The 27,722-nt window shown below is 49.2% G+C and overlaps 2 protein-coding genes across 13 annotated transcripts in view; both read right to left on the reverse strand.

Annotated features, from left to right (window-relative positions):
* The window catches only part of LOC125280946 (thyroid receptor-interacting protein 11-like), a 51,500-nt gene extending 38,816 nt beyond the window's left edge, over positions 1-12,684 (reverse strand). For both annotated transcript variants that reach the window (XM_057307546.1, XM_057307545.1), the window contains exon 1: positions 6,002-12,684. The gene's annotated coding sequence lies outside the window, so the exon portion shown is untranslated. The remainder of the gene's footprint in view (positions 1-6,001) is intronic.
* A 2,479-nt stretch (positions 12,685-15,163) lies between these two features.
* The window catches only part of LOC123001964 (thyroid receptor-interacting protein 11-like), a 44,910-nt gene continuing 32,351 nt past the window's right edge, over positions 15,164-27,722 (reverse strand). For 5 of the 11 annotated variants that reach the window (XM_057307555.1, XM_057307554.1, XM_057307548.1 and 2 more), the window contains one exon: positions 15,164-26,948. In XM_057307555.1, coding sequence (XP_057163538.1) covers positions 15,310-19,503 — 4,194 coding nt within the window. In that variant the 5' untranslated portion in view covers positions 19,504-26,948 and the 3' untranslated portion in view covers positions 15,164-15,309. The remainder of the gene's footprint in view (positions 26,949-27,722) is intronic. The other 6 variants (XM_057307557.1, XM_057307549.1, XM_057307550.1 and 3 more) reach the window with 3 other exon arrangements.

Consider the following 27,722-nt stretch of genomic DNA (forward strand, 5'->3'; position numbering starts at 1 on the left):
AAGAGGTGATCCTCTGACCCACTTGCACCTCAAGAGTGACTTTTTTTGATGCAGTTGAAATCAGGTTAACTTCTGGAATTCTCACAATAGAATCTCAGTCTTCCAGCCCCTGGCCTGCTTTCTAAAACACACAGACCACTCAAAACCAGGGAAACAGAACATGGCAATTTTGAGTCCTCATCAGGAAATAGAACCTTGAGCATCTACATTCAGTTCCTCGTCACTCTGCTGGCTGAGGAATACTTCCTAGGGGTCTACAAGGCACGTGGCCCTGAGACACACACGGTCCCTCTTGGCACCATGATTCTCACGGGGGAGACAAACATTAAACAAGATGTCTCCATTGCGATGGGGCTGACTGCCACGAAGAAGATACATAGAGAACAGATAATGGGCTGGACCTTGTCTGCAGGTGTCAGGGGCCGCCGGAGGGAGCCGCATCCAACATGAGCCAGAAGGCTGGGGACCTTCTTTCACTCATCGGCCTCACCCACATCCAATCTGTCAGCACATCCCATCAGCTTTTTCTTCAACATGTACCCAGAACCTGGTCTGTGTTCATCACTTCCACCCCTACCATCCTGATCCAAGCCGGCAGCATCATGTCTTGGAATATTCCAGTAGCCTACTAATTGATCTCCCTGCTTCCACCCTCACTGTTCTCAACAGAGAAGCTGAAGTGATCCCATAAAACCCAAGTCAGGTCACCTCACTCTTCACTTCAAAATCCCCCAGTGGCCACCACCCCAGGTCCCTAAGACCCCATCTGCTATCTCCTCCTTCTCCCTCACTCTGGCCTCGTCGTTCCTGGAACGAGTCAGCCCAGCTCTCTCCACGGAGGCCTTCCTACTCCCCCTTCTCTGCCTGGGACACTGTTCCCACAGACATGCACAGGGCTCACTCCCTCACCTCCTGCAAGGCTTTCCCCAACGCTGTCCTCAGGGTGCTTCTCCGGCCATCCCAGCTCAGATGATAAACCCTTCCAGCCCTCCTACAGCATCCAGCACCCCTGACACGCCGGACTGCTTGCCTCTGTGTTCCCTGGCGCTTCTCTCTCTGGAAGAAAGGCTCGCTAACAGCTCCACCATGGTCTGTCTGGGTCACATCTGGAACCACATGAGAACCGAGCCTCCGGCAACTGAGCAGGCATTCAGTAAAGACTGTGGAGTGACTGCATTCATCTAAGGGAAGATGAGAGCTCATGAGGCAAGGGGGGTGGGGGTAAAAGCATCTTGGGCAGCGGGAGCAGCCGAGCCGCCCCAAGGCCGGCGGGCACACTGGAAGGACTGACCAGATCGGGTAGGGCAGGGAAGGCGAGGGGGAAGCAAGACGGGAGAAGGAGGACGGAGCAGCCTTGCAGACACAGAAGGAACATCTGGGTCTATCTCAAACAGCAACAAGAAGCCAGGAAACTAGGCAGTGACATGATCGAACGGGCCTTCCACAAACCTCTGGCTTCAGGGGGAGACAGGGATTTGGGGGAGGCAGGAGCACCTGGAAGCTCAGCGAGCAGACTAGCAGCATGGCTCAGACCACAAACGACTGTAACTTGGACTGAGAGGGAAGAAGCAGAGGTGGAGAAAAGGACGTAGATTCCAGAAATATTTTTTTTAAAGATTTTATTTTACTTTATTTATTTGACAGAGAGACAGACAGCCAGTGAAGAGAGGGAACACAAGCAGGGGAGTGGGAGAGGAAGAAGAAGGCTCCCAGCAGAGCAGGGAGCCCGATGTGGGGCTCGATCCCAGGACTCTGGGATCACACCCTGAGCCGAAGGCAGACGCTTAACGACTGCACCACCCAGGCGCCCCAAAATTCCAGAAATATTTTAGCAGATAAAGTCACAGGTCTGGGTGAATGATCGCATAAGGGGGTGAGGAAGTCAAAGCAGAGTTCCAAGATGACTCCTCCCTTTTGCACGTGGGAGCTGGAGGACACAGTGGCCCCATTCACGGAGTTGGGGAGTAGCAGTGGCAATGAGGAAAATACAGGAAGGGGATCTCAAGCACACTTTTGGAAAGAATGGGTTTGAGATAATTATGAGACATTGGAATGCAGATTTCCAGTTGGCAGCGGGAGACCCAGGGTTCCGTGAGAAGATCATGAAAAGCAAAGTGAGTCATGCCACACAGTGCAGATTCTCACCTTGCGGCTCATGGGGAATCAAAAGGTTTCCAGGAACACGTAACAGAAGATCTGGGATTCCAAAAGAATCACCCTGGCCAGAGCAGGAGCACGTGGATGGGACAGGGAGCTGGACGTGAAGGACTTGTTGCAACAGAGCAGGTAGGAGAAGGGCCCTGAGCCAGAAAAGGAAAGGGGAACAGACTTTCCCTTGACTTTCCCTTGGTCACCAATGCATCTCCCACAAGGCTGCTGGGGATCCGTCTAAAGCAAACGCAGAGCATGTCAGCTCCCCCACTTGAAACCCTTCTACCTCCCGCATTTCGTTATCTGACAACTTCTCCAGAATTCTTGTTGCTACTCACTCCTCGACCCAGTGTCTTGTGCCCCTGACACAGCCCTGTGCTTCAATGTCCAGGCTAGTTTCTTCTACCTGGCAAACACCTATTTGCCTTTTGAAGACTTCCCTCCTCTACTGTGAAGGAAGGAAAAGCAGCGGTGACATCGAGGAGGTCGCCTGGCACCTTGAGCCAGGCTGCACTGCTGGTAGAAGCGGGCCTGGGGCTCACAGGGAGGCCATGTGGTTCTCCTGTTGGACACAAACCATCTCGCAGAATAGCAGCACAACGTGACATAGCCAAGGTGATGAAGGGAGACAAAAAAGGACCACTTCCTCTTGTCCAAACAGACAAAAACCAGGTTGTCATGCCAGGTAGAAAATACCAATCATTCCTCTCTCCCAGCTGATACCAGCAAGTGCCTTCCTCCTGAACGACACCAGTTGTCACACTACTCATACCTCCTTCTAGAAAAGACTGATGGAGCTACCCAATCCCAGAACTGTCTCACCTCCAGTCGGCACGCAGTCTAGAGCACAGCTTTGTGTGCTTCTTTGAAGCACACCTGCTTCTTTGAACACTCCCCAAAACATCCACCCAAAGTCCAAATCCTGTAAGTTCTTTCTAACACCCTCTTTCTTATTCACCAGCCCCACAGTTCCCCATGATGTGGGTTTTGCCTCAGGATGAGTAACGAACCCACTGTGTTTAAGGACAGGTGTGCTTCCAGTGGCCTTTCTGGAGGATGCTGACCACTGTCACAGTAGGAAAGGATGGTTCCCTTTTTTAGAGGGACTCCTAGGTGTCCTGGGAGGCCAACTGGCTTTCTTAACGTTATTTTTTAAGGGTTTTATGACTGTAACCTAGGGCGGCAGGCACCAGCCTGACCCACAGCTAGGACATAACTAGGACTCCATAACTGCAACCAAATAATATTCAGAACAGAGGGAAATCAAGAGGTGCCTAGGTGGCCCAGTCGGTTCAGTGTCCAACTTCTGATTTCGGCTCAGGTCATCATCTGAAAGTCCTGAGATTGAGCCCCAAGTTGGGTTCCACACTCAGTGGGGATTCTGCTCAAGATCTTCCCCCCCCCTTCCATCCTCTTCTGCCCCCGCCCATGCACGCTCTCTCTCTAAAATAAATGAATAAATAAAATCTGTAAAATAAATAAATAGTGGAGGGAAATCAGAAGTAGTAATAATAATTTATGGAAGGCTTCACTCTGTGCCGGATCCTGTACTAACTGCCTTGGACCTATTTCTCATTTCATCCTTACATCCCAAAGGTGGGTTACCATTCTAATCCCCATTCCAAAGAATGGACTGAGGCAGAAAGTGATTTCCCCAGGTAATGCAAGGAATCCCTACGTTATTAATAACATGACTTTCTGACAAGGCTTAAGGGTTTAACACACTACAGTGAAGATGCAGATCACAAAACTTGAAGGACAGAGCCCTGGAAAATGTCCTCAAACATTAATTTATGTAATCTCCCAATCATGTTGCATGTTGTTCCGATGAAGGAAAGCCCAGTGCAAAAAAAAAAAAACCTTGAAGGATTGCATCCCGATGGCACACATGCCTGGTCTTTAGAGCCTGAGGCCTATCCCAGAAGATTCTGACTCAGTCAGTCTAGAGGAGGACCTAAGCATTTGTGTTTTCTTTAAAAAGCCCCACAGGCTCTGCTGATCTGCCCTCTGGGCTGGGTACAACTGCCTAGAGTCTCTGCAATTCCAAACCCAAACTTCCCTTACAATGTTGAGATGTCTGCAGACACAGGGGGGCACTGGAATCTAAGAGAAGAACAGAGAAATTATCAAAACTATCCCATGGAGAGTCAAGAAAAGGCAAGCTCTAGTTATACTACTTCTCTGTCCTTATTCTGTGTCTGAATTACTCTACGGTCAATTTACTTTTTTTTAAGTAAGCAACTTTGCAAAAACAGTTACCAACAAATATTAAATAATCAATAGTACCAATAAATTTTAAATAAACCTAATTGTAACATCGTACTGAAAAGTATTCTCTCTCTCTGATCACATCGATGGCACTTCAGATTCTCTTAGCAAATAACAGTCAATATGAGAAAAATTATTTCTAATTCAACAGTGTGACACACGTGGTCAACAGCACCTGAATGCTGGAGAAGAAATGAAGTTGGGTGGAAGCCATTAGCCTTCACAAATTTCACCACACACTGCCTCCAAGTCTTCAATACTTAGATATGTATTCATCTATTTCTTGAATCAACCACCACTAACACCTACTACATGCCAGACATGGCTCTAAGTGTTTTATTAATGTTAACTATCATTTAATCTTCACAGTCATGTGTGAAGAGGGATTATCATCATCCCCATTTCTCAAATCAGGAAACTGAGATGCAGAGTGGTTTAGTAACACAGCTCATAAGTGGCAGAGCTAGGATCAGCTTGGCTCTGGACTCCATGTTTCAATCACTACGCTTAGTGTCCAAGAACCTACAAAAAGTGCAAGTCTTAACCCCAAACATTGGCTTTCCCCAACCTACAGTCCCTACATGGCCCCAGCTTCAAGGACATTCTCTCAATTCCTTTAACAGTTCACACTCCTCTCCTATTCTAAGGGAACACTCCCCCCCCACATCCCTGTTTATTCTTAGCCGTCTGTTCTCAGCTTATATGATATCGCCTAAATTACAACCTCTAATGCACACTGTATTTCTCAGCACTCAAAGCAAAGCGGTAATTATGTATATCATGGGTAATTATTTGCTTCCTGCCTTTTCCAGCCAGGTGGTAACTACATCATGCACCATGCCAGTCCTATTTATCATGTGTTCCCCGTCACTGAATACCCACCACCCACCCAAAAGAAAGGGTCAACCACAAAGTACACTCTCAACAATTTCTGTTGAGTGAACCAATGAATGAAGTACACTCCAGCCTCGTGCTTTCCGACTTGTCACACTTATCTGTGCTCACAACGCTGCCCCACTAGACCCCTAAGAATGTAGACTCTTGCGGCAAACATGCAAGAGCTCTGAAAAGTACTGGCTCTGCACACCAATATTACGTGCTCCTAGGCAGACCATGCCCCCCCTACACACACACACACACACACACACACACACACACACACACACCTTGACTGGCCCGACCTCAGGTGCAGTGGGGATCCTGACAACCCCCAATGGAAAGTAACCTATTCAAGAGGGAGAACCTGAACTCCTCCTCCCCCATCAACACCGCACTTATTTGCTTCTCCTCGGTCTTGCAGACAGACTTTAGCCCCAAGAAGGCCAAGCCCCCGTCTGCCTGGTTCAGCGCCGGAGTCCCACTCACGCCATCCCCAGGCCCGGCGCACAGCACAGGTGAGGTAATTATCACCTCTACGAATGAAGCCCCGCTCTGGGCACTTCACACGTGTGAAACCCGGGGCGCACGACTTGACGGCTACCTTCTAGTGCACAAGCGTGTTCCTGAGACACAGGCCCGCCTCCCCCCCCACAAACCCCAGTCCCCCGGGGACGCCCCCGGGGACCCCGCGCTCCGCAGGCACCTCTGCACATAGAAGCATCTTTGCAAGTGCCGCGCACACCGTCGTCGTCGTCTGTGTCTGTCGAGGAGGAAGAACAGGAGGTGAAAGAGGGCGTCCTCAGGCTACTGGTCATGTCCGTGGAGGTTCCGGGATGCTGCGCCCACCGGGAACACGGAAGAGGGTTCCGCAGGCGCCAGGGGAACCAGCCAGCCTCGGAGAAGGTAGGAGGGGTTGGTTCCACCGCGCTCAGCTGAGGCGGCTTAGGGACGCCGCATACGTCGGCTGCCCTGACAACCTTCCCGCTCATTGGCGACTCTGCCCAGACGCTGATTGGACAATTTCTCCGCCCCCTCAGGAAGGGTTCATTGGATTAAAAAAATATAGCCCCGCCCACTAAATGCAGAATCGCTCTGGGGGCGGGACGTAAAGGGAAACGGACGTAAAGAGCCACCGCAATGCATTCCGGGAATTGTAGTCATGGATGCACGGGGAGAGCACCAGAACATTTTCTGTCATTCACAGGAGGGGGAAGAGCTGCAAGATCCTCAGCATTGGGGCGAGGCGCAGAGAATCCAGCCTGAGGAAACAAGTGTTAGTGTTACATTGAGTCGGGGCTCAGTCTCAACCACTGAACAAATGTTCATGGAGCGCTGACTCTGCGCCAAGAGTTGTGCTAAGTAAGGGCTTTGCGCACATAATCGCCTTTCAAATGTGGAGGAAGGAATGTGCGGAAAACTGCTACAATAGGAAACTATGTAGTAGTGAAAGCGAACTAGAGCTGCCAGTTACAAGCATCAATGGCTGAAGTTAAGAAACATAATATTCAGTGAAAGAAGGGAATAGAACATTTTTTAAAAGTTCAAACCAAGCAAAACGAATGTTTAGAGTAAATGCACATAAATGATAAAATACTATACAGAAGAAGAAAGGAATGAGGGGAGGGGAAACAATCACCACATCTGTGACATTTAGGGAATGGGGAGGGTAGAACACTGGAGGAGAAGGATTATATAGGCTCTTCAATCATTTCTCACGTTCGGGTGGTTCACATGTGTTTCATGCATATTTAAGACGTTCCTTATATATATATTTTGTACTGGACTTCTTAGAAAACATTTCCTAGAAAAATAAAGAAGTGCATTTGTATGTTCCATTTCTCTGTCAGGAGCACTGAATGGAGCTACTCAAACTTTAAGAACTCACACACACACACACACACACACACACACACTAACAATAAAATGTCAGGGTACATATCTTAGGGCAAGATCAGATATCAAAAGCTTACTTAGTATTTAATGGAGGGACAAGAACTCATTGATACCCAAAGTAGAAATGACAGTGGAGAAGGATGAGCTTAGGGAGGCTTGCCAGGGGGAGTGGTGAGATCAAATACACCACTTTCGTTGAGTGGTCCTCTGCCAAGAGGGTAATGCAAACCACTGAATGAGCACAGTCTCCTACCTTGGCAGTGGACACATTCCATGGGTGTGAGTAAGTAGTAAGTGTGAAGGGCAAGTAGTATAAAGTGTCAATCCCATAGGTGTGGATGGTGAGGCTGAGAGTAATTGGAAGAAGGTGGAGGCAGATATATTGATGTGCCTCTTGTCGTTTTCTAAGCAAAGGACACCTCTGTTCTGCAGAAAAAAAATCTGATTCAGAGGACACTGGTCCGTTTTTCACTGAGGGCCACGCCAAAGGCTTCCTGCAGGCAGGCCCAACTCCTTTAGAAGTTGCTGATGAAGGAGCTAGACCTTTATGACACGGGAGTGGAGTTTGTTACTGGCTAGTTCAGGCGTCTCACTCAGGCTGTGCGATGCCTCCAAAGAGGAGACTATACTGGGGTAGTCCTCAACTATGTCATGAGACAATGTCAGAGAACGTTCACTGCCAGCTCATCTGCATCCTCTGACAAAGTCAAGGAAAGAGAATCTGAAATGTAAAACCCCTGTGGACATTCATATTGGAGCAAAAAGCAGGCATTAACCATGAAACTTCTCCGCAAGAGGCTAAAGTAGGCATTTGGTGTTCTGTCTATCCAGCATTCTTTCTTCTACAACAGCCTGAGTTAATGATGAAGAACTAAACCCTCCTTTCAATCCGTGTGGATTAGATGAGGCTCCTCGCCTGAAACATGGTGAAACTTACCAAGGCCTGGCCGGTCACACACACAAACACCCTCACCATACTTTAGAGCTGGGGAGGGTGGTGGTGGGTTTGTCCAATCAGAATGAATGCCAGGGTCGAACGGGAGGGAGTGGCTAGGCTAGAAGAGCTCTCTTTTTTGCTGGACTGGAAGGATGTACTTACAGAGTTACTGAGAACCATCTTGCCACCTCATATAGGCTGACAATGATGCTAATGGGAAGGCTAATGGAGTCTGGAGCACTGGATGCTCAGTTAGGGGTGACCCCGGTTTGCAGTGTGGGAGCTGACGGGACAATCCCAGGAGCCTGTGGAATTGATGGATCAGGAGGATCTCGGCTCAGAATGATGAAAGTAACTGACACCCAGCGCTTGGAGCTTGCATCCTGAGCTGGGCACAAACGATCCCTCCTTTCCCAACAGCACCTGGTAGGACCTCAAACTACCATCTTCCTTCCCTGCTGGTGCTCTTTTCTGAGTCTGGGGCCTATGAGCTCATCACAGCTTTAAATGCCTACAGTCCATTGAAAGGCTATCTTTCCTCAGTTGAGTTGCTTTAGCACCTTTTTCAAAATCAGTTGGATGTATTTGTGGGGACGATTTCTGGGCTCTTTGTTCTGTTCTATTGATCTGTGTGTGTGCCCTGCAGATGACACACTGTCTTCCCAATTATATGTATCTAATAAGTTTTGAAACTTGGTACACTGTATGTTCCCATTTTATGATTCTTTTATTAAATTGTTTTTGAAACTACTCTAATCCCTTTGTCTTTCCACATTACGTTTTTGAATAATCTTATCTATCACGACAAAAAAGGAAAAAAAAAGAAAACCTTACTGGATTTTACAGCAATTGCATTAAATCTCTCTATAAATCTGGAGAGAGGGGCGCCTGGGTGGCACAGCGGTTAAGCGTCTGCCTTCGGCTCAGGGCGTGATCCCGGCGTTCTGGGATCGAGCCCCACATCAGGCTCCTCCGCTACAAGCCTGCTTCTTCCTCTCCAACTCCCCCTGCTTGTGTTCCCTCTCTCGCCGGCTGTCTCTATCTCTGTCAAATAAATAAATAAAATCTTAAAAAAAAATCTGGAGAGAGTTAACATCTTTACTACGCTTAATCTTACAATTCACGAGTATTGTGTATCTCTCCATGTATTTGTATCTTTGATTTCCTTTATCAGTGCTAAATACCTTTCAGCATGTGACTCCTGGACATGCCTTGTTAGATTTATCCCCAAGTATAGTTTTATTACTAATTGTGAGTGTGTTTGATTGTGGTGCCCACATGTTCATATCTAGTATATAGCAGTACAACTTACTGTATGTGTTTATTCTGTGTACTGTTTCACCGTGAAACTCCGTTATTAGTTCTAAGAAGAATTAGATTTTCATACCCTCTTGTGGCATAAGCCTGAAATTAAGATTCCATACTAAGGGCTGTCTTGATGCCTGGGAAAATCAAGGAGGGGCTCACATGGCCAAATGCAAAGTAAGGTCTCCTAAACAAAAACCCTTCTCACCACAGGGACCAGACATGGTGCCTGTTGATTTTTGAGGAGCAGCATTCAGTTCCCTAGAAGCCCACTAAATTCTTCAAGCAAGCCACTCATACCCTCCCATCAGAACCAGGACTTGCAGCCCCCCTCCACCTTTAGGACACAGTCTTGCCTTCCAAGCCCCTGCTTATTCTCTGTGTTCCCAAGAGCAATCCCTGTGCAGCCCTGCACAGTGTGGGGGATCCTACCCCTGAACTGTGAGCATATGTGACTAGTGAACTGCTGTCAATCACAGCTGTCGGGTGTCAGGTGATCCCCACAGGTTTGCAACAGGAAGCTCTCTCTCACCAGGGAACTGAGGAGAAGGTGAATAAAACAAGTGGCATCACAAACAAGGAGGCCCACCTTAACTGAGGACATGGGGACAGCGTGAACTGTTCCTTTGTTAGCTAACTAGCCTCAGAGGTGACAAGCACTATCTGGGAGGGAACTGGCCATCGCTGGCCAGCTTGTGTGTTAGCTCCTGTTCTGTTTTTCAAATGGAAGTCACCATCCGTTTCCAAACTAATGTCCCATCTTTGCCACCAAGGTGAGAACCAATGTGAACTGACTGTATCTAGGCGTGAGGTGCCATGAATGTGACCTGCATCTGGCCTGTATGGGTCTCCAAGACTCCCTGCTGAGGTCCGCAACCACACATGCTGACTGGTGTGCTTGAGTTCCACCGACTGGGAGCTGGGCCAGTGCTGGGGCAGACACGCAGATCCTGTTGGGGAAAGCGCACCCCAAGCACAGTCCTGGGGATGACCCTCTCTGGTGTTGGTGGAAAGGAAGGAGACCACGACCCCAGGGAGACATAAGAATGGCTCCGTGGCTGCCTCATGAGCACTGTGGTTCAGGCAAAGGGAGTGGCCTTGCCTGTCTCCCAAGCTACCACTCCTTTCCCTGTTACCCTGTGTCCTCCTGAGCCCTCAGAATTTTGAGGTGCACATCCATGGCAGCCCAGGGCCCAGGAGCTGATGAGAAACACAAAAGTGGGGGGGGGGGTGTTTGGTGTTCCACTTCTCTCCCAGTGCAACCCTCTCAGCCACACACTTGCATTTCTCTTAGTGTTGTTACTTCCCAGCCTGTCGAAGGACTCTAGATGTGATCGAGAGGCTTAAGGCTCCCACTCCGGCCACAGACAAAATGGTCTTCCTGGCTGTGGACTCCAACACTGGGGAGATGGACTGGCATTCCCACAGGAAGAGGACAGTCAGCCATGGCGCTACCCCCCAGCTCCCTTTCCCCATAAACACCCAGAACATGTGCACCATGTGTGATTGGAGACAGAACCCAAAACTCATGACTTTATGTGGCTAGAAATGAAAAACTATCCTGAGGCAATCTGCAGAGCAGGAACAGTGGGGAGGGGAAGCAGTCCACGGGAGAGAAAGGCTGTAGCAGAAGATGGTTTTGCTTCATCAGCGTCTGGGCTGTGGGTCCTGTGCTCTTTCACTGACCACTCGCTGCCCAAACCTGTTTAGCACAAGATCCGGATCCTCAGGGTTATGGGGGAAAGATCCACGGCACCCCTGTGGCACAGTGAAGGTATCAATTCACACCCTGACTTAAGTCAAGAGACTTGAAACCATACAGCTATTGCCATGACAGAGGCTCCAACCCTGATGATGCTGATTGGAGACTCTCCGGAAGAAAAAACAGGAAAGATGAGCAGCGTAAAAAGACACTCCCCCGCCCCCCACGTAAATCCAGGAATAAATAAACTGACAATAAGGAGGAATGGAACCCTCCCCCCCACCCCAAATTAATTCAACATAGTGTCACAATTTGACCCAATTGGAAATCCAAAATTTACAGGGACGTCTGGGTGGCTCAGACGATTAGGTGCCCGCCTTCTCCTAGGGTCCTGATCCCCGGATTCTGGGATTGAGCCCCATGTCAGGCTCCCTGCTGGACAGGGAGTCAGTCTGCTTCTCCCTCTGCCTCTCCCTGCCACGCCCCCTAGCTCCTGCTCTGTCACACTTCTTGCTCTCTCTCAAATGAATAAATAAAATCTTAAAAAAAAATCCAAATTTACTAAAATTATTTGTATGGCAAAAGATAAAAGGAGGCCAATTGGCTATTGTCCCTACAACATAATTCTGAATTAACTTTATTTTTTTAATAATAATATTTTTATTATGTTAGTCACCATACAGTACATCCCCAGTTTTTGATGTAAAGTTCCATGATTCATTACTTGCATATAACACCCAGTGCACCATGCAATCTGAATTAACTTAATGTCTGCTAAGACATGCGGGTTGGCTAACCTTCATGGACTTAATACGAGGGTTCAAACGATGGTTATACTAGTAAAATAACTGCATTCTCTAGCTTCTGTAGTTAATGCTTTGACATCTCAGGCCTTGGTGACTTTGGAGGGACTGTCCCTGACAGGCATAGTTAATTTTTGGAGATGGTCCACAGCTTGCCTCTGAGCACACCTTTCACATGTAAACCAACCAATTCAGGGCCTTTGCCCCCAACCACTCCCTCTAAGAAGCTCTTACACTCTGGGCCACCATCCCCTGCCCTGATCACCCCAGGGCAGGGACAGACTACTCCAGACACCACTGTGGCCCAGGCCCACTGAAATTATTCCAACTAACCAGTCTTAAACGTGCTCACCCTGCCTCACCTGTCCCTTCCCGTGGAAACCACAGTGAAGGCTCTTGCCCACATTTTCCCTTCACTCCCTCTTTCTCCTGACTGACCCTGGTGCTTCCCTGGATGGCCCTTCATGGCTCTCATGACCTCCTTTCTTGGGATCTGTGTTTCTAAAGAGCTTCTTCCATTGTGACAGTTATTTCTATATCTTCCTTTCTTACCATACCTGATTAGAATATACCCTGGTCCCATTAAAACTCTGAGACTGCCTAGGGGCAGCTGGGTGGCACAGTCAGTTAAACTTTTGGCACAGGTCATGATATCAGAGTCATAGGATTGAGCCTCTTGCTGGACTCTGTGCTCAGGGTGGAATCAACCTGGGATTCTCTCTCCCCCTGCCCCTCACCTCCCCCCTCTTTTACTCTCTCTCTCTCTCTCTCTCTCTCTCTCAATCTCTAAAATAAATAAGATCTTTTAAAAATAAAACTCACAAGGGAGACCAACAAATTTAAAAGTGGTAAATATTTTGCTATTATATATTTGGCCAATATGTTCTGTTCAGTGCCTATTTCAACATCTTGAATTTGAAGGCGACATGTTTTACCTTGTTATGCACAGGGCACCCAAACCACACTGTTATCACACACAATCCTTGAGGGCAGGAACTTACTGCACCCATCTTTCTCCAGGAACATAGGTATGACATCACTTTTGTGACATCCTACTGTGAGGACATTTGTTTGACACACTTGTTAAGGACATACAAGTGCAGGCGCGCTGGGGTGGCTCTGTGGGTTAAGTGTCTGCCTTGGTTCAGGTCGTGATCCCAGGATCCTGGGAACAAGCCCCACATAGGGCTCCCTGCTCACTGGGAAGCCAGCTTCTCCCTCTCCCTCTGCCCCACCCACCCTTTGTGCACTCACTCTTCTGCGCTTTCTCTCTGGTAACTAAGTAAAATCTTTAAAAAGAAAAAAGGACATACGAGTCAAACATCGCTCAGTATTTTTTGGGTTCTGGACACAACTTATTTCTTGTTTATAAATTTTACTGAAACCCATTTATGCTGTTACTTGTAAATGAGCCCACGTTGGGTGGGGCTCCCTTCAACAAAAGGCTCTAGGATCGGTCCAAGTTAAAATCCCCTGTTAGGGGGGACTGGGTGGCTCAGTTGGTGAAGCGTCTGCCTTTGACTCAGGTCATGATCTCGGGGTCCTGAGATAGAACCCCACATTCGGCTCCCTACTAAGTGGGGAGCCTGTTTCTCCCTCTCCTTTGGATTCCTCTGCCAGCTCAAGTTCTCTCTCAAACACATAAATAAACTTTTTAAAAAATCCCCTGTTAGTGCCCTAGTGAAAAGGCCTTAGCAACCTCCTCTCCCACTTTCTGGAGTCCCTGGACCACCCATGGTATCTGTAAATTGTCCATGGGTTCCCAATGCAAGAAACGGCCCTCCTTGGCCCTGGGTTATAGACCATGAAAGCAACAATTGCTGGCCAGGCACTGGGCTCTCCTGGAAATAGAGACTCTCACGGATTCTGAGCCTTCATATCCAGCTGTCTGTTATTCCGTGGGTCATGGTACCGCCCACCAGCTCAATATAGTTAGCAAGGCCTTCTTGCTACAGGCTGAAGCCAAAGTCTGCTTATCCTACCTGAGGCTGGGGGTGGTGCCTCTGTCCACAGTCCATTGCCAGACTCCATGGTGCTGGAGGACGTCAGCCCTTCCTTCTACCCTTGGACACCTAGAGATTCCCATGGGATCAACTGAGTGAACATCAATGGAATTGATACATTTGGTTTTGACGACCGCCTCTCACTCTTGCTCGGGTGCCAACTTCACTTCCTAGGGAAGCACCTGTCCTACACCTTAAAAGTCTCAGTGCGGGTTGAAATTGACATGGAGACAGCAGAATCCACTGTGACGGAAAACCTCAGATGAAGACTCAGTATTGGGGCACCTGGGTGGCTCAGTTGGTTGCGTGTTTGCCTTTGGCTCGGGTCACGATCCTAGGGTCCCAGGATTGAGCCCCACATAGGGCTCCCTGCTCAGCTGCGGGCCTATTTCTCCCTCTCCCTCTGCAGCTCCTGCAGCCTGTGCTCTTCCCCTACTTTCTGTGGCAAATAAACAAGTAAAACCTTAAAGTAAAAATGCAAAGAGGTCTGAATGGATGGTTTCCTGCATACAATGGAGCAATTAGCCTTGAACTGCAAATGAAGATTTGGAGTGGCTTTTGAGAAAATGGACTAGGCAGTCCATCATGGACATTTGGAATAAAAATCGCTTAAATCCTGATGATAGGAGCTAGTTAAATAATTTAGGGTATATCCATAAAATGCTGGGTTTTCTTTTAAAGAACAAATTGGAATTCATTCACATTTTGGAAGATCTCTAAGGCAGAGTGATTTAAAAAAAAAAAAAAGTCAGAAAATACTATACTCCCAAATAGGCAAATACACATATATTTCTAAAAGGCCGGAGAGAAATCAGGTTACCCATAGAGTGATTTCCTAGGCAACAGAAAAACCAATGGAACAAAAATTAAAAATGAAAAAAAAAAGAGAGAGAAATGGGACTTAGCGGGGGTCAAGCAAATTTACATTTTTTTTTAAATCGTACGCATCTTGTACTTTCATGCTGTTCACCTTGTTTCTCGTACAAGGTGTGTGTGTTCGTGTATTTGGTAAGTTCGGAACATTAAAACCAGTTGATGTGTTCCTTACCCAGGGTATATGTAGATACCTGCTCCTTGTGAAAACATTACAGCATTACAAACAATATTGGAAGTATCCTTGGACCACAGCCTCCAACCCCACCAACGTCTACTCTCATAAGAAGTCACCACTGTTTTCAGTTTGGGGAATACCTCTGCAGTCATTAAAAGACCTCTGTTCTTGTTAAGTCATAAAAGAATATTTTTATTAAGCTGAAAGCAAAACTGCAAATACATTACGTTTTGCAAAAGGCCATTTTGGGCTAAGGTAGACACACAGAGTGACTTGCGTTCTTCAAAGCGCCGTCTCCTCTCCGGCTTGAGAATCGTCTATTTCTTTGAGGGGCCTGTGGCCGCCATTCCAACCTTCGTGGCAGGTGACAGTATTTGGGGCGTGTATGTGGGGAAAGCATCAGTGACAGCATTTAGAAGAAGGTGCTCCGATCCATCCGTTTCTGGTCCTGGGGGGGTAATGAGAGACACAGCTGTGGTGCGGGGCTTCACATCTTTTTTTCGGGGTGTGGATCCTAGGGCAGTGTTCAGATGTTGTGGGCCTTGTTTCTTAGCCACTTTTCCCCTTCCTCCTGAATCTGGGGGCTTCACGTCATGAGCAGAGGGTTTAGGTGGTGGAGAAGCTGAATGTGATTCCGCTTCTAGAAACTGGACGAAAAGTCCTGAAAAAGAATTGTTGGCCATAGCTCGGTGACTTGGTTTCCCAGGTGTGTTGGGGGCGCTTCTGGATCCAGGCCCCCCAGTCACCCAGCTGGTAACCCCACCTGGCCTTTCACTGAACAGCTGGCGCATCTGGTCTTCTTGGATCCCCAGCGTGCCTGCCATCAACCTTAAGGCTTCCTGCCGGTCGGCATCAGGTGCTTGCAAAGAGCCCACGAAGAGTCTCCTCAGGAGCGTTTTGTCCACCATGCCTTCGGACTTACTTACTAAGTCCATCAGTTTCTTCTGGGTGTCCTCCAGGACTTCCTGCTGGACCTCGTTCTGTTTCTTGACTTCTTGGAGCTGGTCTTCCTTCAGACCCAAGTCAGCCTTTGCTTTCTGGAAGCGTCCCTGCAATGACTTCAGTTTCCCTTCTAGGCTGTCTGCCTTTTCCATCCACTCGGCGAGTTCCAGCTTGAGGGCGGCTAGAACGTGACCGTACTGCCTCCCTTCCTCCTGGGAGGCTGCAAGCTGGAAGGCGGCTTCCTCTTTCTGCTGGGTGACCACGTGCAATTGCTCCCGCAGCGACTGCACCTGCACACTGGCTCGATGGCTCGCGTTTTCCAAGGCCGTGGAAGACAAAACGAGCTTTCCCTGCAAGACCGTCACTTCCTCTCTGAGTTGAGCCACTTTGCCTTCTGAGACCAAAGCTTCGCGGCGACGAGAATCTTCGGCTTCTGAAGCGACGTGACGCCGTCTCTCCAGCTCCTGGGTGAGGCGTGATTCTCTCTCCCGTAAATGGTGCACCTCCTTCTGGAGGGCACAGGTTTCCATTTGTTTCTGTGTCAGTGCCAGCAGGACTTCCTCCCTCTCCTGTGGACACACAACTGTCTGGTCCTGCACGGATGCAACTGCATCGACGAGCCGCTTCGCTTCCCCGGTCTCGCCCTCTTCTTTCCCTCGCAATACTTGCTCCAAAGCAAGTGCCTTCTCTTCCACCGCAGCGGACTGGGATTCCTCCTCTTTCGGCAGCATGGAAAGCCGCCTGTTGGTCTCTTGCAAGGCCTGATTTTCCATTTCCTTTTCTCTACACGTTTCCACGAGCTTTGCATTTTCCTCTTTCAGTTGACACACATCCGTTTCAAAATCTGCTAGTCTCTCCTTCAAATCGGTGACTGCCTGCCTCAAAAGGTCATTTTCACTCACTTGGCTACTGAACTTCTCCTGCAAAGAAAGCAATTCCTCACTTTTCGCTTGCAGTCGGAGCTCTTGATCCGGAATGAAGTTCTGCAGAACGGCCTGTTTCTCCTTCAGCGGCTCCATGTCGGAATCCCCGTGTTCCTGTTGTTTGCCTTCTCCTGGGGACGCGGCCGACACGGAATCCATCCATCTCTGCTTCTCTTCCTGGAGGGTTCGAATCATTGTATCTTTTTCTTGCATTGATTTTCTTAGCTCTTCTACCTCCTCTTGGCGCAACTGAGAAGACTGGCTCACTACGTCAGATGTCACGGCCTTCAGAGAGTCAGCTGGCTCTGAGGAGTCGGGGGAGGGCTGCAGGAAAATCGCATCCAGTTTCCCTAAAAGGAGATCCTTGGCGTGGCAATTCTCCCCGATGCTGAGCTGAATTCGTGCCAGGTCCTTCTCTAAGTGTTCTAAGGTTATTTCCTTGCCTCTGTAAGTCTGGATCAGGTCCATAGAGGTCGCCTGCAGTTTGGAATCCTCCTCGCTGCCAGGGCAAGCCTGCGCCTGGAGCTGGCGAAGATCGCTCTGAAGCTGGGGTGACTCCTGCTTCATGTTTTGGACCGTGGTCATCACCTGCTCTTTCCACTCTTCCATGATCTTCACTCGCTGTTTGAACGTGTCCCGTTCCCGCAGAAGCTCCTTGAACTGATCGATGTGAACGCCGCGAACCTCATCACCAGTGCTGGAGGTCTGCAGGATGGTCAATAAAGTCTGACATTTCTGACTTAAGGCATCCACTTCGAGGTCTTTTTCTCGAATAATGTGTGATAAATTCTGAATCGTTTCTCTAAACATCTCCTGACCACTACATTCAATTCTCGGGGACAGTTTCCGATTTTCCTCTTGCATCCTCTGGAGCTCTGCTTCTTTGGCAGCAAGTCTCTCTGTCATTTTCTGATACTCCCTTGTCAGATGGCTATTCTCCCTCGTTTTCTCATTTAAGACAGCCAACACTTGGTCGCTTTTCGAAGCACACTCTTGCAATTGCTGCTGAAGTCGCTCCACGTCCACGCGCTGGCGCTGAGAAGCTGCAGAGATTCTGCTGGAAAGACCCTCGATCTCCAAATCCTTCTGCTGGATAATCTGAGTTAGTTTACCAATCTCCTCTTTGGACACCCGATCGATGTGTTCGGTCAATCGGATGTTCTGTTCAGTTAGAAGCTTCATCTCCACTTCTTGCTCTTTTATTCCTTGGACTGGTCTTTGAGTTTCGCCTTTAGATGGATCAAGCTTCTCACTTCCGTTCTCTCTAGGAAGAGGCTGACTGCTTGTGACTTGAACGTCGTCACAGTGCTCTGCTGCAATGTGCTGGCTTTTGTCAGGCAGCTGGGCTTTCATTTGGCCTAATGTGTCTTGCAAATTCTGAATCTCCTGGTCTTTCGCTGCAAGGAGCTGAGCGCGTTCAATATGCAGCTGCTCCTGCTGGGATTGAAGATGGTCCACTTTCTGCTTCTGCTCCTGTAGAGACTGAAGCAGTCTTATCTTCCCCTGCTGCTGGTTGTGAATGATCTTCTGTTGTTCCTTTACTTCCTCCTCGAGGTCATCTTTTAACTCGTTCAGTTGGAAGACTTCACACTCCAGTTCGAGGATTTTAGGGTCAGGTACAGGGCGACTCTGTTGTCTCAGGCGCTCCAGTTCTTCTTTCAGATGATGATTTTCGGCGGTCACGGAGGTGAGACGCATGTCTTTGTCCTCCACGGTTTGCTCTAAAAGGTCATTGCTTCTTGAGGCTTTTTCTTTAATGACCTGTGTCAATTGCTTCTGCTCCTCCAAAGCAGAGGACAGCATGTCCTTGGTTTCTCTGTGGTCGGCGTCCATCTGCTCGATCTTCTTTTGGAGGTGGAATAGTTCCAGGTCTTTCTCTTGCATGAGTCGGATCAAACGTGCATGCTCTAAAGGTAACAATTTCTTGATGGTTTGCTTGTACTTCCTCTTCTCTTCCAACGCCTTCTTCTCAGTCCGACACAATTTCGCTACTAACCGCCCTTTTTCGATCTTTAAAGCCCTCACAGCAATGTTGTTTTCCAGACACTCCTCGTTGTTACGGAGAATCGATTCTTCCAGCTGGTGTCTTACATCTTGGAGTGCCAAAACCAACTTCTGGTTTTCTGCTCTGACATCAGAAGCAACGTTGTTCAGATTGTCGTTCAGCCGCTCCATCTCTGCAAGTTGTTGCTCCACCCGTCCAAGCTCACTTTCCCTTTGCTCATACTCACGTAGTTGTTGGCGGTGCCTCTCAATGACGTCGGCCAGTTGCTTCTTGTGGAGACTCTGTAATACCGATACTTCAAGTTGGTGTTCGTCTAGCTTCTTCATCCGTTGTTGTTCTAGGTCCCTGATGGTGGTCTTCAGTTTCCAAATTTCACTGGAGTCTAGTATCTTTGATGACGACTGAGACAAACGCCTCCAGTGACTAACCTCAGCCTCCAGTGTTTCGATGTCCTTCAGGAGTCTGTTGATTTGTGCCTGTGATGTGATGAGGTCGGCGAAGTCCATCTCCTCGCCAGTGGAAGTTCCCTTTCCCACGTGCCCGGTGAAATCAACGTGGCTGGTGAAGCAAGGCTCTCTGCCATCCACTTCCCCTGGGGAATGGTCTAGGCCAGAGCCCAGGCCACCAACCCAAGGCAACATCTCTGCGGGTCATAAAACTGTCCTGGTCCGCTGTGAAAAAGCGTCCAGTGCAGTCGGACTACCCCGCCAAGTGTCCCAGAACCCCTGCCTGCGCGAGCCTAAGAATCCCAAGACAATAAGCGTTTCTAGGCAACGCTTGCGTGGGCCCGGCCCCCCTCCCCTCTGCAGACCAGGTCCTTAGGAAAGGCCAAGGCCTTGGTCTTTCCCAAGGCCGTCTTTGGCCACTGGTCCCGGTCCCAGCCGCTCATCCCCACGACTTCTCACGCCAGGGCTGGGCCCCTTCCGCTTCTTCCCCCGCTTTCATGGCGGTCCTGGGCGGGTCCCAAGTGCATGCTCCTGCCTCACCGCCCCCAGGTGCCTGCCCACACAAAATGCACTTGGCCCTCGACTTTCCCCCTAAGTGGTATCACAGTACACAAACTCCTTTGGCGTGTGCTTTCCACGCAACCGAATCTTTTTAATGGAGGTGAAAGGTACACAGTCCCACGCACCCATCCACCTAGGAGTGAAGGTCCTAGGTGCATTTGACAAATGTCTACACACGTGTAAGGCATGGCCCTCAAGAGACTTTGGGCATTTCCAACCTCCAGAGGCTCCAGAGTGACCTGTCCCTCCCTGCCTCGTTAGCCTGCGGGGACAGTGAGTCCCACTCCTGGGTTTGCTGGTTCACTGGCGGCCGGGAGCGCTGTGACCCATCAACTGCCTCCCGCAGGTGTGCGGCCTAGACCGGGGAGGGGGTCGCGGGCGGTGGCGAAGACCGTGCTGGATAGGGGGCTCCTGGCATCTCACAGAGAGGCCTGGGGTTCAGGCCTTGGGTGGAGGAGGGGCTGGGAACCACACCCCTTGCCTGGTCCCACAAGGCCCCCCCGGTGGGCGGTGCCACTGGATGAGAGGCAGAGAGGGCGGGGCTCCCGTCCAGGAACAGCTCCACAGCCGCCTGGGCCCTGAGGTGATGCAGCCCTCTGAGCGGTTCCCAAGCTGCCCTGCCCAAGCCCCTTGGTCAGCCGCCTCCACCAGGAAGAAGCAATCCAACTGCATGAAGCAGGGGCCAGCTAGACCGCGGGTAGGCGAGTGCGCCGATCTGGGTTGGCACGGGATGAGCCGATTGGGGACGCTGGCCTGGCCGCCTCGGCAGGGCCGGCTGTTTTCTGGGCCGCGCGCTCGATGCCTTGCAGCACGCGGGATCTGGGACCGGGCTGCGCCACGTCGCGACCTGGAGCCCAGCTCTGGGCCAGCGCCAGAGCCCCCGGGGAGCAGCGGGGTGGGTCGTCATCCCGCCGCCCATTGTCCAGGCCCGCAGAGCATCGCCCAGGAGGGAGTGGACCCGAGCCTTCCCCTGACCTCCCCCGGCCTTCCCCTGACCTCCCCCGGGGTTGGCCCCGGGTGAAAACTCAGGTAACCCTTGTGCCTGAGGCCAGGCGGACGCTGTGCTCTGGGGGTGGCGTCCTCAGCCTTTCAGGTTCGCCCTGCTGCTGCGGACCCTCCACGTCCAAGTGCCTGATGGCAGTAAATAAGGAAGGGATGATCAGAGCCCATCGGATGCGCCCAGGGAGTTTCGGTGGTCCATGCAGGGGCTGTACAGGTGTTGCTGTTCCCAAACCCGGGCCCCTGTGGACCCGACTGCCCAAGTTTTTGATATTGACAAATTGGGAACTGGGTGGAAAGAATTGTGGAAACGCCTTGGGCCGACTTTTAGTTTAGCTCTTTAATAGCTTTTTAAAAAGCCTTTCTCCCTTTGGATTTGGAAGCAGATCCTTCTCCAGGTTTCTTGGGGACTGTTTTCATGCTTGACAGGAAACATTCTCCATTATGAAATGACAGAAGACACCAGGGTTTGCAGACCACCAGGCTGTTGGAACAGGAACCACTGGTGGTTTTGAGAGGTCCTGGAGGTGACTGTCATGTGCCCAGGTATCTGGGACACATCTTTCAAGGTCTTTTAGGGCAGTTAGCTGTACTGGACCTAGTGACTGTTTTTGCTGGGCAGAGACATGAAGGTGTGAGTCTTCCACAGCTCTTGCTTCTTTTTTTTCCAAAAGTTGGGTCAAAGGGGGAGTTTGACTTGGCCAGAACACGTGCGGATAGTTCCGTGTGTGTGTGTCTGTACCAAAATACTTTGACTTCCCCTCCCATTTCTTCAATTTCCTTGTTTAAGGTTTGGGTCCCCCCCACCCCACCATAACTTTTTGCTTAGTGGCTTAGTTTTGTTGTTTAACTTTGTTGCTACCCCACCCTATTACCTTAGTGTGCATTTATCCTGTTACCAGAGTTGATGCCTGTGCCCTAAGCCTAGTGCTGCCTACTTTTCTGTCATTTGTAGGAAATGATAGAAATAATGCCCAGCGGGAGGTAGACAGGATAGTAGTGATGTAGTTTTGGAAGGCAGGTGAGGTTTGGTGGGCTGAGATCTCGAGCCAACGCCCGAGAAAGAATTCTTGAGACGTCTTTAGGGCAAAATGCTGGTTTTCTTAAAGCACTGGGACAGGATCCCTGGGCAGAAAGAGCTGCTGTAATGGGGTTGTGGGGGCAACTGATTACATACTTGGGAGCTGGGAGAGGGAAAGAAAAGGGAGGGCTTCAAAAGAACTTTCCTACGCTAAAGAGGATACTGGAGACCTTGCCATTGTCAGGTTAAGGTTGTTTTCCCTTCTAGCAAGGTATTAACATTAAGATAGTTGGAAGTTTCCTGGAGGAATGTCACAGGGTATCAGCCTGTGCTTTGTCCTTCTGCTCCCTCTTCAGGAGTGGGGGCCAATGATTCAACAGAGAATCTGTAAATGAATCCTAAGATAATTCCTTGTGAGCTTTCTTACCCCTGCCTCCCTTTGCATTCTTAGTAACATGCCTTGTAAAATCAATATTCAATGACTGTCAAGACTGATTTGTCATGTTGTCATTCTGGCCTCTTTATATACTGTATCAGGAAAGGGGTGTTTGCTTTTTTTGTGCAAAGTTCTGAGGTATTTATTTATTTATTTATTTATTTATTTATTTATTTTATTTAACAGAGAAAGAGCACAAGCAGGGGGAGCTGCAGGGGGAGAGGAGGAAGCAGGCTCCCCACTGAGCACGCAGCCTGACCTGGGGCCCTATCCCAGGACCCTGGGATCATGACCTGAGCCGAAGGCAGAGCCTTCACCAACTCAGCCACCCAGGGGCCCCAGTTCTGGGCCTTTTCAAGCTACCAAGCCAGTCGGCCCCTCTTTGGCCCCAGCTTCCTCTGTAGCAGCTTCTCTCTTCACACCTGGATTCTGGCCATACGTGCCCCACTTCTAGTTTATGGAGCAGGCCGAGCATTCTTACCTCTTAGCCTCTACCTGAGATTCTCCAGAGTTCCTTTCACCACACCAGCCCTGCAGCTGCCTCCTACTCATTCTTCAGCTCTCCAGGCCAAGGTGTCTGCCTCTAAAAGGCCTTCCCTGATGCTCCGACAGAGAATGGATGGCCCCATCCCGGGGAACGTTCCTAAGTCCACACAGCACCTGGTTTTCTATGATGCAGTGGCCTCTTTACTTGTTATTGTTCCCCAGTAAACAAAATGCCTTGAGAGCCCTTGCTGTCTTTCTCTTTCATCTCCCAGGGTCTGCTGTGGTGCCTAGCACAGGGTAGAAACTCCACAAAGACTATCAAATCCAGTGTAAATCTAGTTCCTACCAGACCGCCCTGGCGGTGTGAGCCCAAGTATGGGAAAATGAAAACTGGATAGAGTCAGTGGTGATTCACACTGGGACTGTAATTCTGGCCCTGACCTTTGACTCTGTTTGAAAATCTTTATTGCTCGATGCCAGTGGAAGCCGAGGCTATTACAGAGCTATGAAGGGTGTGGCAGTTATGCTCCCAAAGTCAAAACTGTTTTTCTGGGGAAGCTTTTGCTTCACTGCTGTCGATTTCCTCGACATATCTGTATTCCTTCCACTCCGGTCATTGTCAAGGCCTCGGGAGGAAACACGGAGGCAGGAGAGAGCCTAGAATTGTGATTCTGTGTTATCGTGTTACTGACAGACATCAGAAGTGGGATTCTGGGTGCATTGCACTCAAGAGGAAGGCTAGAAAGCGTAGGTCCCCTTCGCCCATGAGTGAAGTCGTGTGTGTGAATGGCATGCCCATCGTGTGTGCTATCCATTCATAAAAGGCCATGTTGTCTTCCCAAGAACAAGGACCTTGTCAGCAACCGCACACTAAGGTTCCATGGGACGAACATGGGGGAGAATGAGGAATGGCTGCAAGGAGGGAGTTCTCATGATGTGATGTGTTTACAATGGGAGGATGAGTGTGTTTCAGAAGATGGTTTGTGTATCACAGACATGAGGCTATGTGGTGGTCTCATGACAGGGGGGTCCCAAAGAAGAGAATTAGGATGGCTGATTCATCAAGGGGCACTTATGGAGGCCACACTGTGTACTGTTCAAGGTATTAAAGAATCACAAGTGAACACAACCCAGTTTCTGCCCTGAAGGGGCTCAATAGATCTGTGGAAGAGACAGACAAGCAAGAAATAATTATAGACCATGAGACAAGTGTTTAGAGAGGGACAGCTAATACAGTGAGCAACACTCCACTCTGAGTGAATGGACAGAGGTACCAAAACCAAACAAACAGACCAGAAGGAAATTGGAGCAGAGCCTTTCCTCCCATCTGTAAGCACGACTTTCAATGTTCTCTCCTATTGATTAGGTCTCTTTTCCTTGTAAGAGAACCCAACTCGAATTGCCCTAAGCCAAGATGGGAACTTTACTGGCTCATATGTGACCCAGAGTCCAAAAGGACTATGGCTGCAGCCAGGGCTGGATCCAGGGGATCCACTCTCTAGACAGGCTGTGTCCACAAGGAGACACCCCTGCCCCACCCAGGTTTCCTCCCTCCTCAGTTCAAGTCCCAGAGGGACATAGACTACTTTTCACTGTGGCTAGAGCCCCAGGACAGACTCTGAAGATGTCTGGCTGGGTCCCATGCCATGCCCTGGAAATGCAAATGGAGTCAGCCCCACCCAAACCACAGGGAATGGCAATGGGGGAGTACTGGTCCCCCAGAGAACACTGGGTGCTGTTACCAGCAGGGGAGAAGGAGTGCTGGTCAGAATACACTAAGTATTACATCGTGTCTTTTGTAGGGAAAGAGAACCGTCATCTACTCTTGTGAAAATACAAATTAGTAAAGAGGATCTTGAAGAACAGTTTGGCAGTGGCTATTAGAATTCATAAGGGGCAATTCCTTGAGCCAGCAATTCCTGCACATACGCACGTGTACCTGTGCTTTCTACAACACTATTTAATAGAAAACCATATAAAATGCAGCTATCTAAAGGACCATCAGTATTGAATACATTAAGTAAAAAGGAATTTCCATGCAAAGGAGAACTAGAAAGCCATCAGAAATAATGAGGCAGAGCTATAAATGACAATAGAAGCACAGCCATGAGTTACTAGGATCCAGAATAGTTACAAAACAGGACGTGTCAATTATTCGCTTTATTAAAATTATACATAAATCTATTTATTTTGAGAAATGTAGATTCACTCATTCAACAGATATATATTGAACTACAACCTATGTATTTATTCAATGTGTATGTACAGTCTTTCAGCAAAAACTTACTGACCCTTCTAGGTGCCAGGCACTGGACTGTATTTGTGTTTTCATGTGTGATATTTATCCGTCTCTAGGTGTACTGTTCATCCATAGGAGAAAACACTCTGAACACTGGTTATCTTGGTGGGGGGAGAGATTATGCAGGGTCTTTACTTTCTACTTCATACATTTCTGCATCGATGGATCAAAGGTAATGCAAAGCGTTAGCTCCTTCATCATTCCGACACAAGTATTCACCAAATATACAGAAAGTTATGATAGCGACAGTGTGGAGAAAACAGCCAGGCCAGCACATGGCACAGCCTGCACAGGTTCTACTTATAATCTGTAGGAGGGAAACGAAGGATGGGGGAGATGTTCTTTCTGGGAGTCTCTTCACCAGGAGCATGACTGTGGCACTGTGGTTGCACAGAGGCCTGTCTCGCTGTCTCATGTTTCCTGTGTTATCTGTGTCCACCATCCCAGAAGGCCATCCTCTCTGGGCATGTCCTCTGACCTGAATTATTAGTAAGCCCCCTGAATACTCTGCCAGACACAGACTGAAAACGATGGAACATTCTGGAAGAGGTTTACCTTGGACTGAAAGGCTTAGAGGTGAGCAGGGAGTTGCTGGAAACACTCATACTTAAAACGTGAGGGGAAACCCGGAGCACAGGGGCCGAGGAGGTGATATAACAGGTGGAGCAGGTCAGGTACAAGACAGCGGGGAGCAGTGCGGGGGGACTGGAGGATGACAGCCCCCCTCCATGAAGCAGCCACCTAGGACTTAGGGTCTGATGCTGCCAGATTGGATGTTCCCAAGGAAAGCTGGAAACAGAGATTTTCAGGAAAAAATCTATTTTGCACTGGTTGTAAATCACTGAAACCCATTTTGTAAAGATTGAAGAACGGGGACCTATGGACATCTGTTTTAAATTCCTTCACGGTAAATGCGATGCAGTGTAAACGTATCAGCAGAAGTACACTCTGCGTGACATCGCAAGTGCTCACTCGCAGGTGCAGACAGACAGACAGACAGACACACACACACAGACACAAACACACACCCCTTTTAAAAGGAAAAGGGGAAAAAAGCAAAGAGCGTTCTGTAGTGCACATCGTACCACGTAGGTTAAGGGTACTTGCCGATTTGAAGTGGGTCCTCCGAATGTAGTTCTGTAATGGGTTGTGATAAGAAAGGCTTGACTCTGTGGGAAGATGGGAAAGAGAGAAATGAGTCAAGGAGCTCAGTTTCAGCAGAACCGCAAACACCCACTCCAGGAACGGCAAATACATCCTGCTCCTGTTCAAAGCAAGGGCCACTCACTCCACAGGGCCTTCTGCTTCCTGACGTCTGGCCCTCGGCACACGCACTCACACTTCAGTGGATCGGGGCTCTGGCGAGGTCACTAAGCAGGACACTCCGAATCGGATGCCCACTCACAATCTCATCATGAAATACTGAACACTCAGAAATCGCTCAGGATACGTCAGCAAGGATTTTCCCGATGTTCCAGGTTTTCCAAGTCGTCTCCAGTTTTCTGCCTCTTCTCAAACAAAATCTTTAACACAGTGCTCACCGCTCACAGTTCACTGAAAAAAGGACTCCTATTCAGACTTGAAGTCAGTAACGTTGATGCGATGACTCCCTCCTCCACGATATGCAAAAAATCAGACCTCAGAGAGCCGAATCCTCCATCACAACAACCATACACAAAGGCCAATGCGTTTTTCAGCCCAGAAGCACCTCTGGGCTTGAGTGAGAGCCCGCTTCCTCTTAGTTCACTCGGGGTCCCAACAGGCTAGGACGTCGTCTGCAGAGGCACAGCCTCAGATGCCAGACGGCAACCGATCAGCATATTTTCTGTAACGGAATCCTGTATTTGGAAAGGGTGAAAACCTTGTTTTCATAGGGTAAACTAGATCAACCTCATACTTGAAAACTATTTCCAGATGATGAGAATTAGACATCCTTGAAGGACAAGCTGAAACTTTTATGCTCACCAAAATTTTTTTTAAAGGCAATTCTTGGCATTTTATTGAAATCACTCATTTAAAAAGAAGGAAGGGAGTTCCCTTCCAAACCCTCGGGCTTGAGGCCAGGGCTTAAATCTCAGCTCCGCCCCTTCCTTCACAGGTGCCGAGATGGAAATTCGCTTCACTGCTTTGTGCCTCGGTTTCCCCACCAGAATTCACGAGGCTGCTCTGAGCACTGAGTGAGATGATGCATGGGAAGCATTGCACACGGTGCTACAAAAGCTCCCAGCAGGATTCACAAACTCGCCCTCTACAACTCTGCAAACTCCTTAAAACCTGGTCAGCGTGGCCCCCGGAATATCTCACAGACTGTAAATGACTAAGTTCAGCCTCCCATTCATTCGCTCAAACAATATTGACGACGCATCTGCTCTGGGCTGGGCACCTCGCTATGCCCTGGAGATAACGAAGTAGACAAAATACACAGAACATTTCAGATCATGAAACTAGTGTAGGTCATTTCAAGGTTCAGAGAAATGACGTTCATGGACAGAACAGTCACAAGGGAGAGTGTATTGCATGTGGAAGACTGCTCGACAGGTTGGAATGAGGTCCCGGGGCCAGCAAGAAAGCGGGGAGGGGGTCCAAGGGGAGGGCCCCCTAAAATGAGGTCT

The sequence above is a fragment of the Ursus arctos genome, unplaced genomic scaffold, assembly GCF_023065955.2.
Source record: "Ursus arctos isolate Adak ecotype North America unplaced genomic scaffold, UrsArc2.0 scaffold_50, whole genome shotgun sequence".
Taxonomy (NCBI): Eukaryota; Metazoa; Chordata; class Mammalia; order Carnivora; family Ursidae; genus Ursus; species Ursus arctos.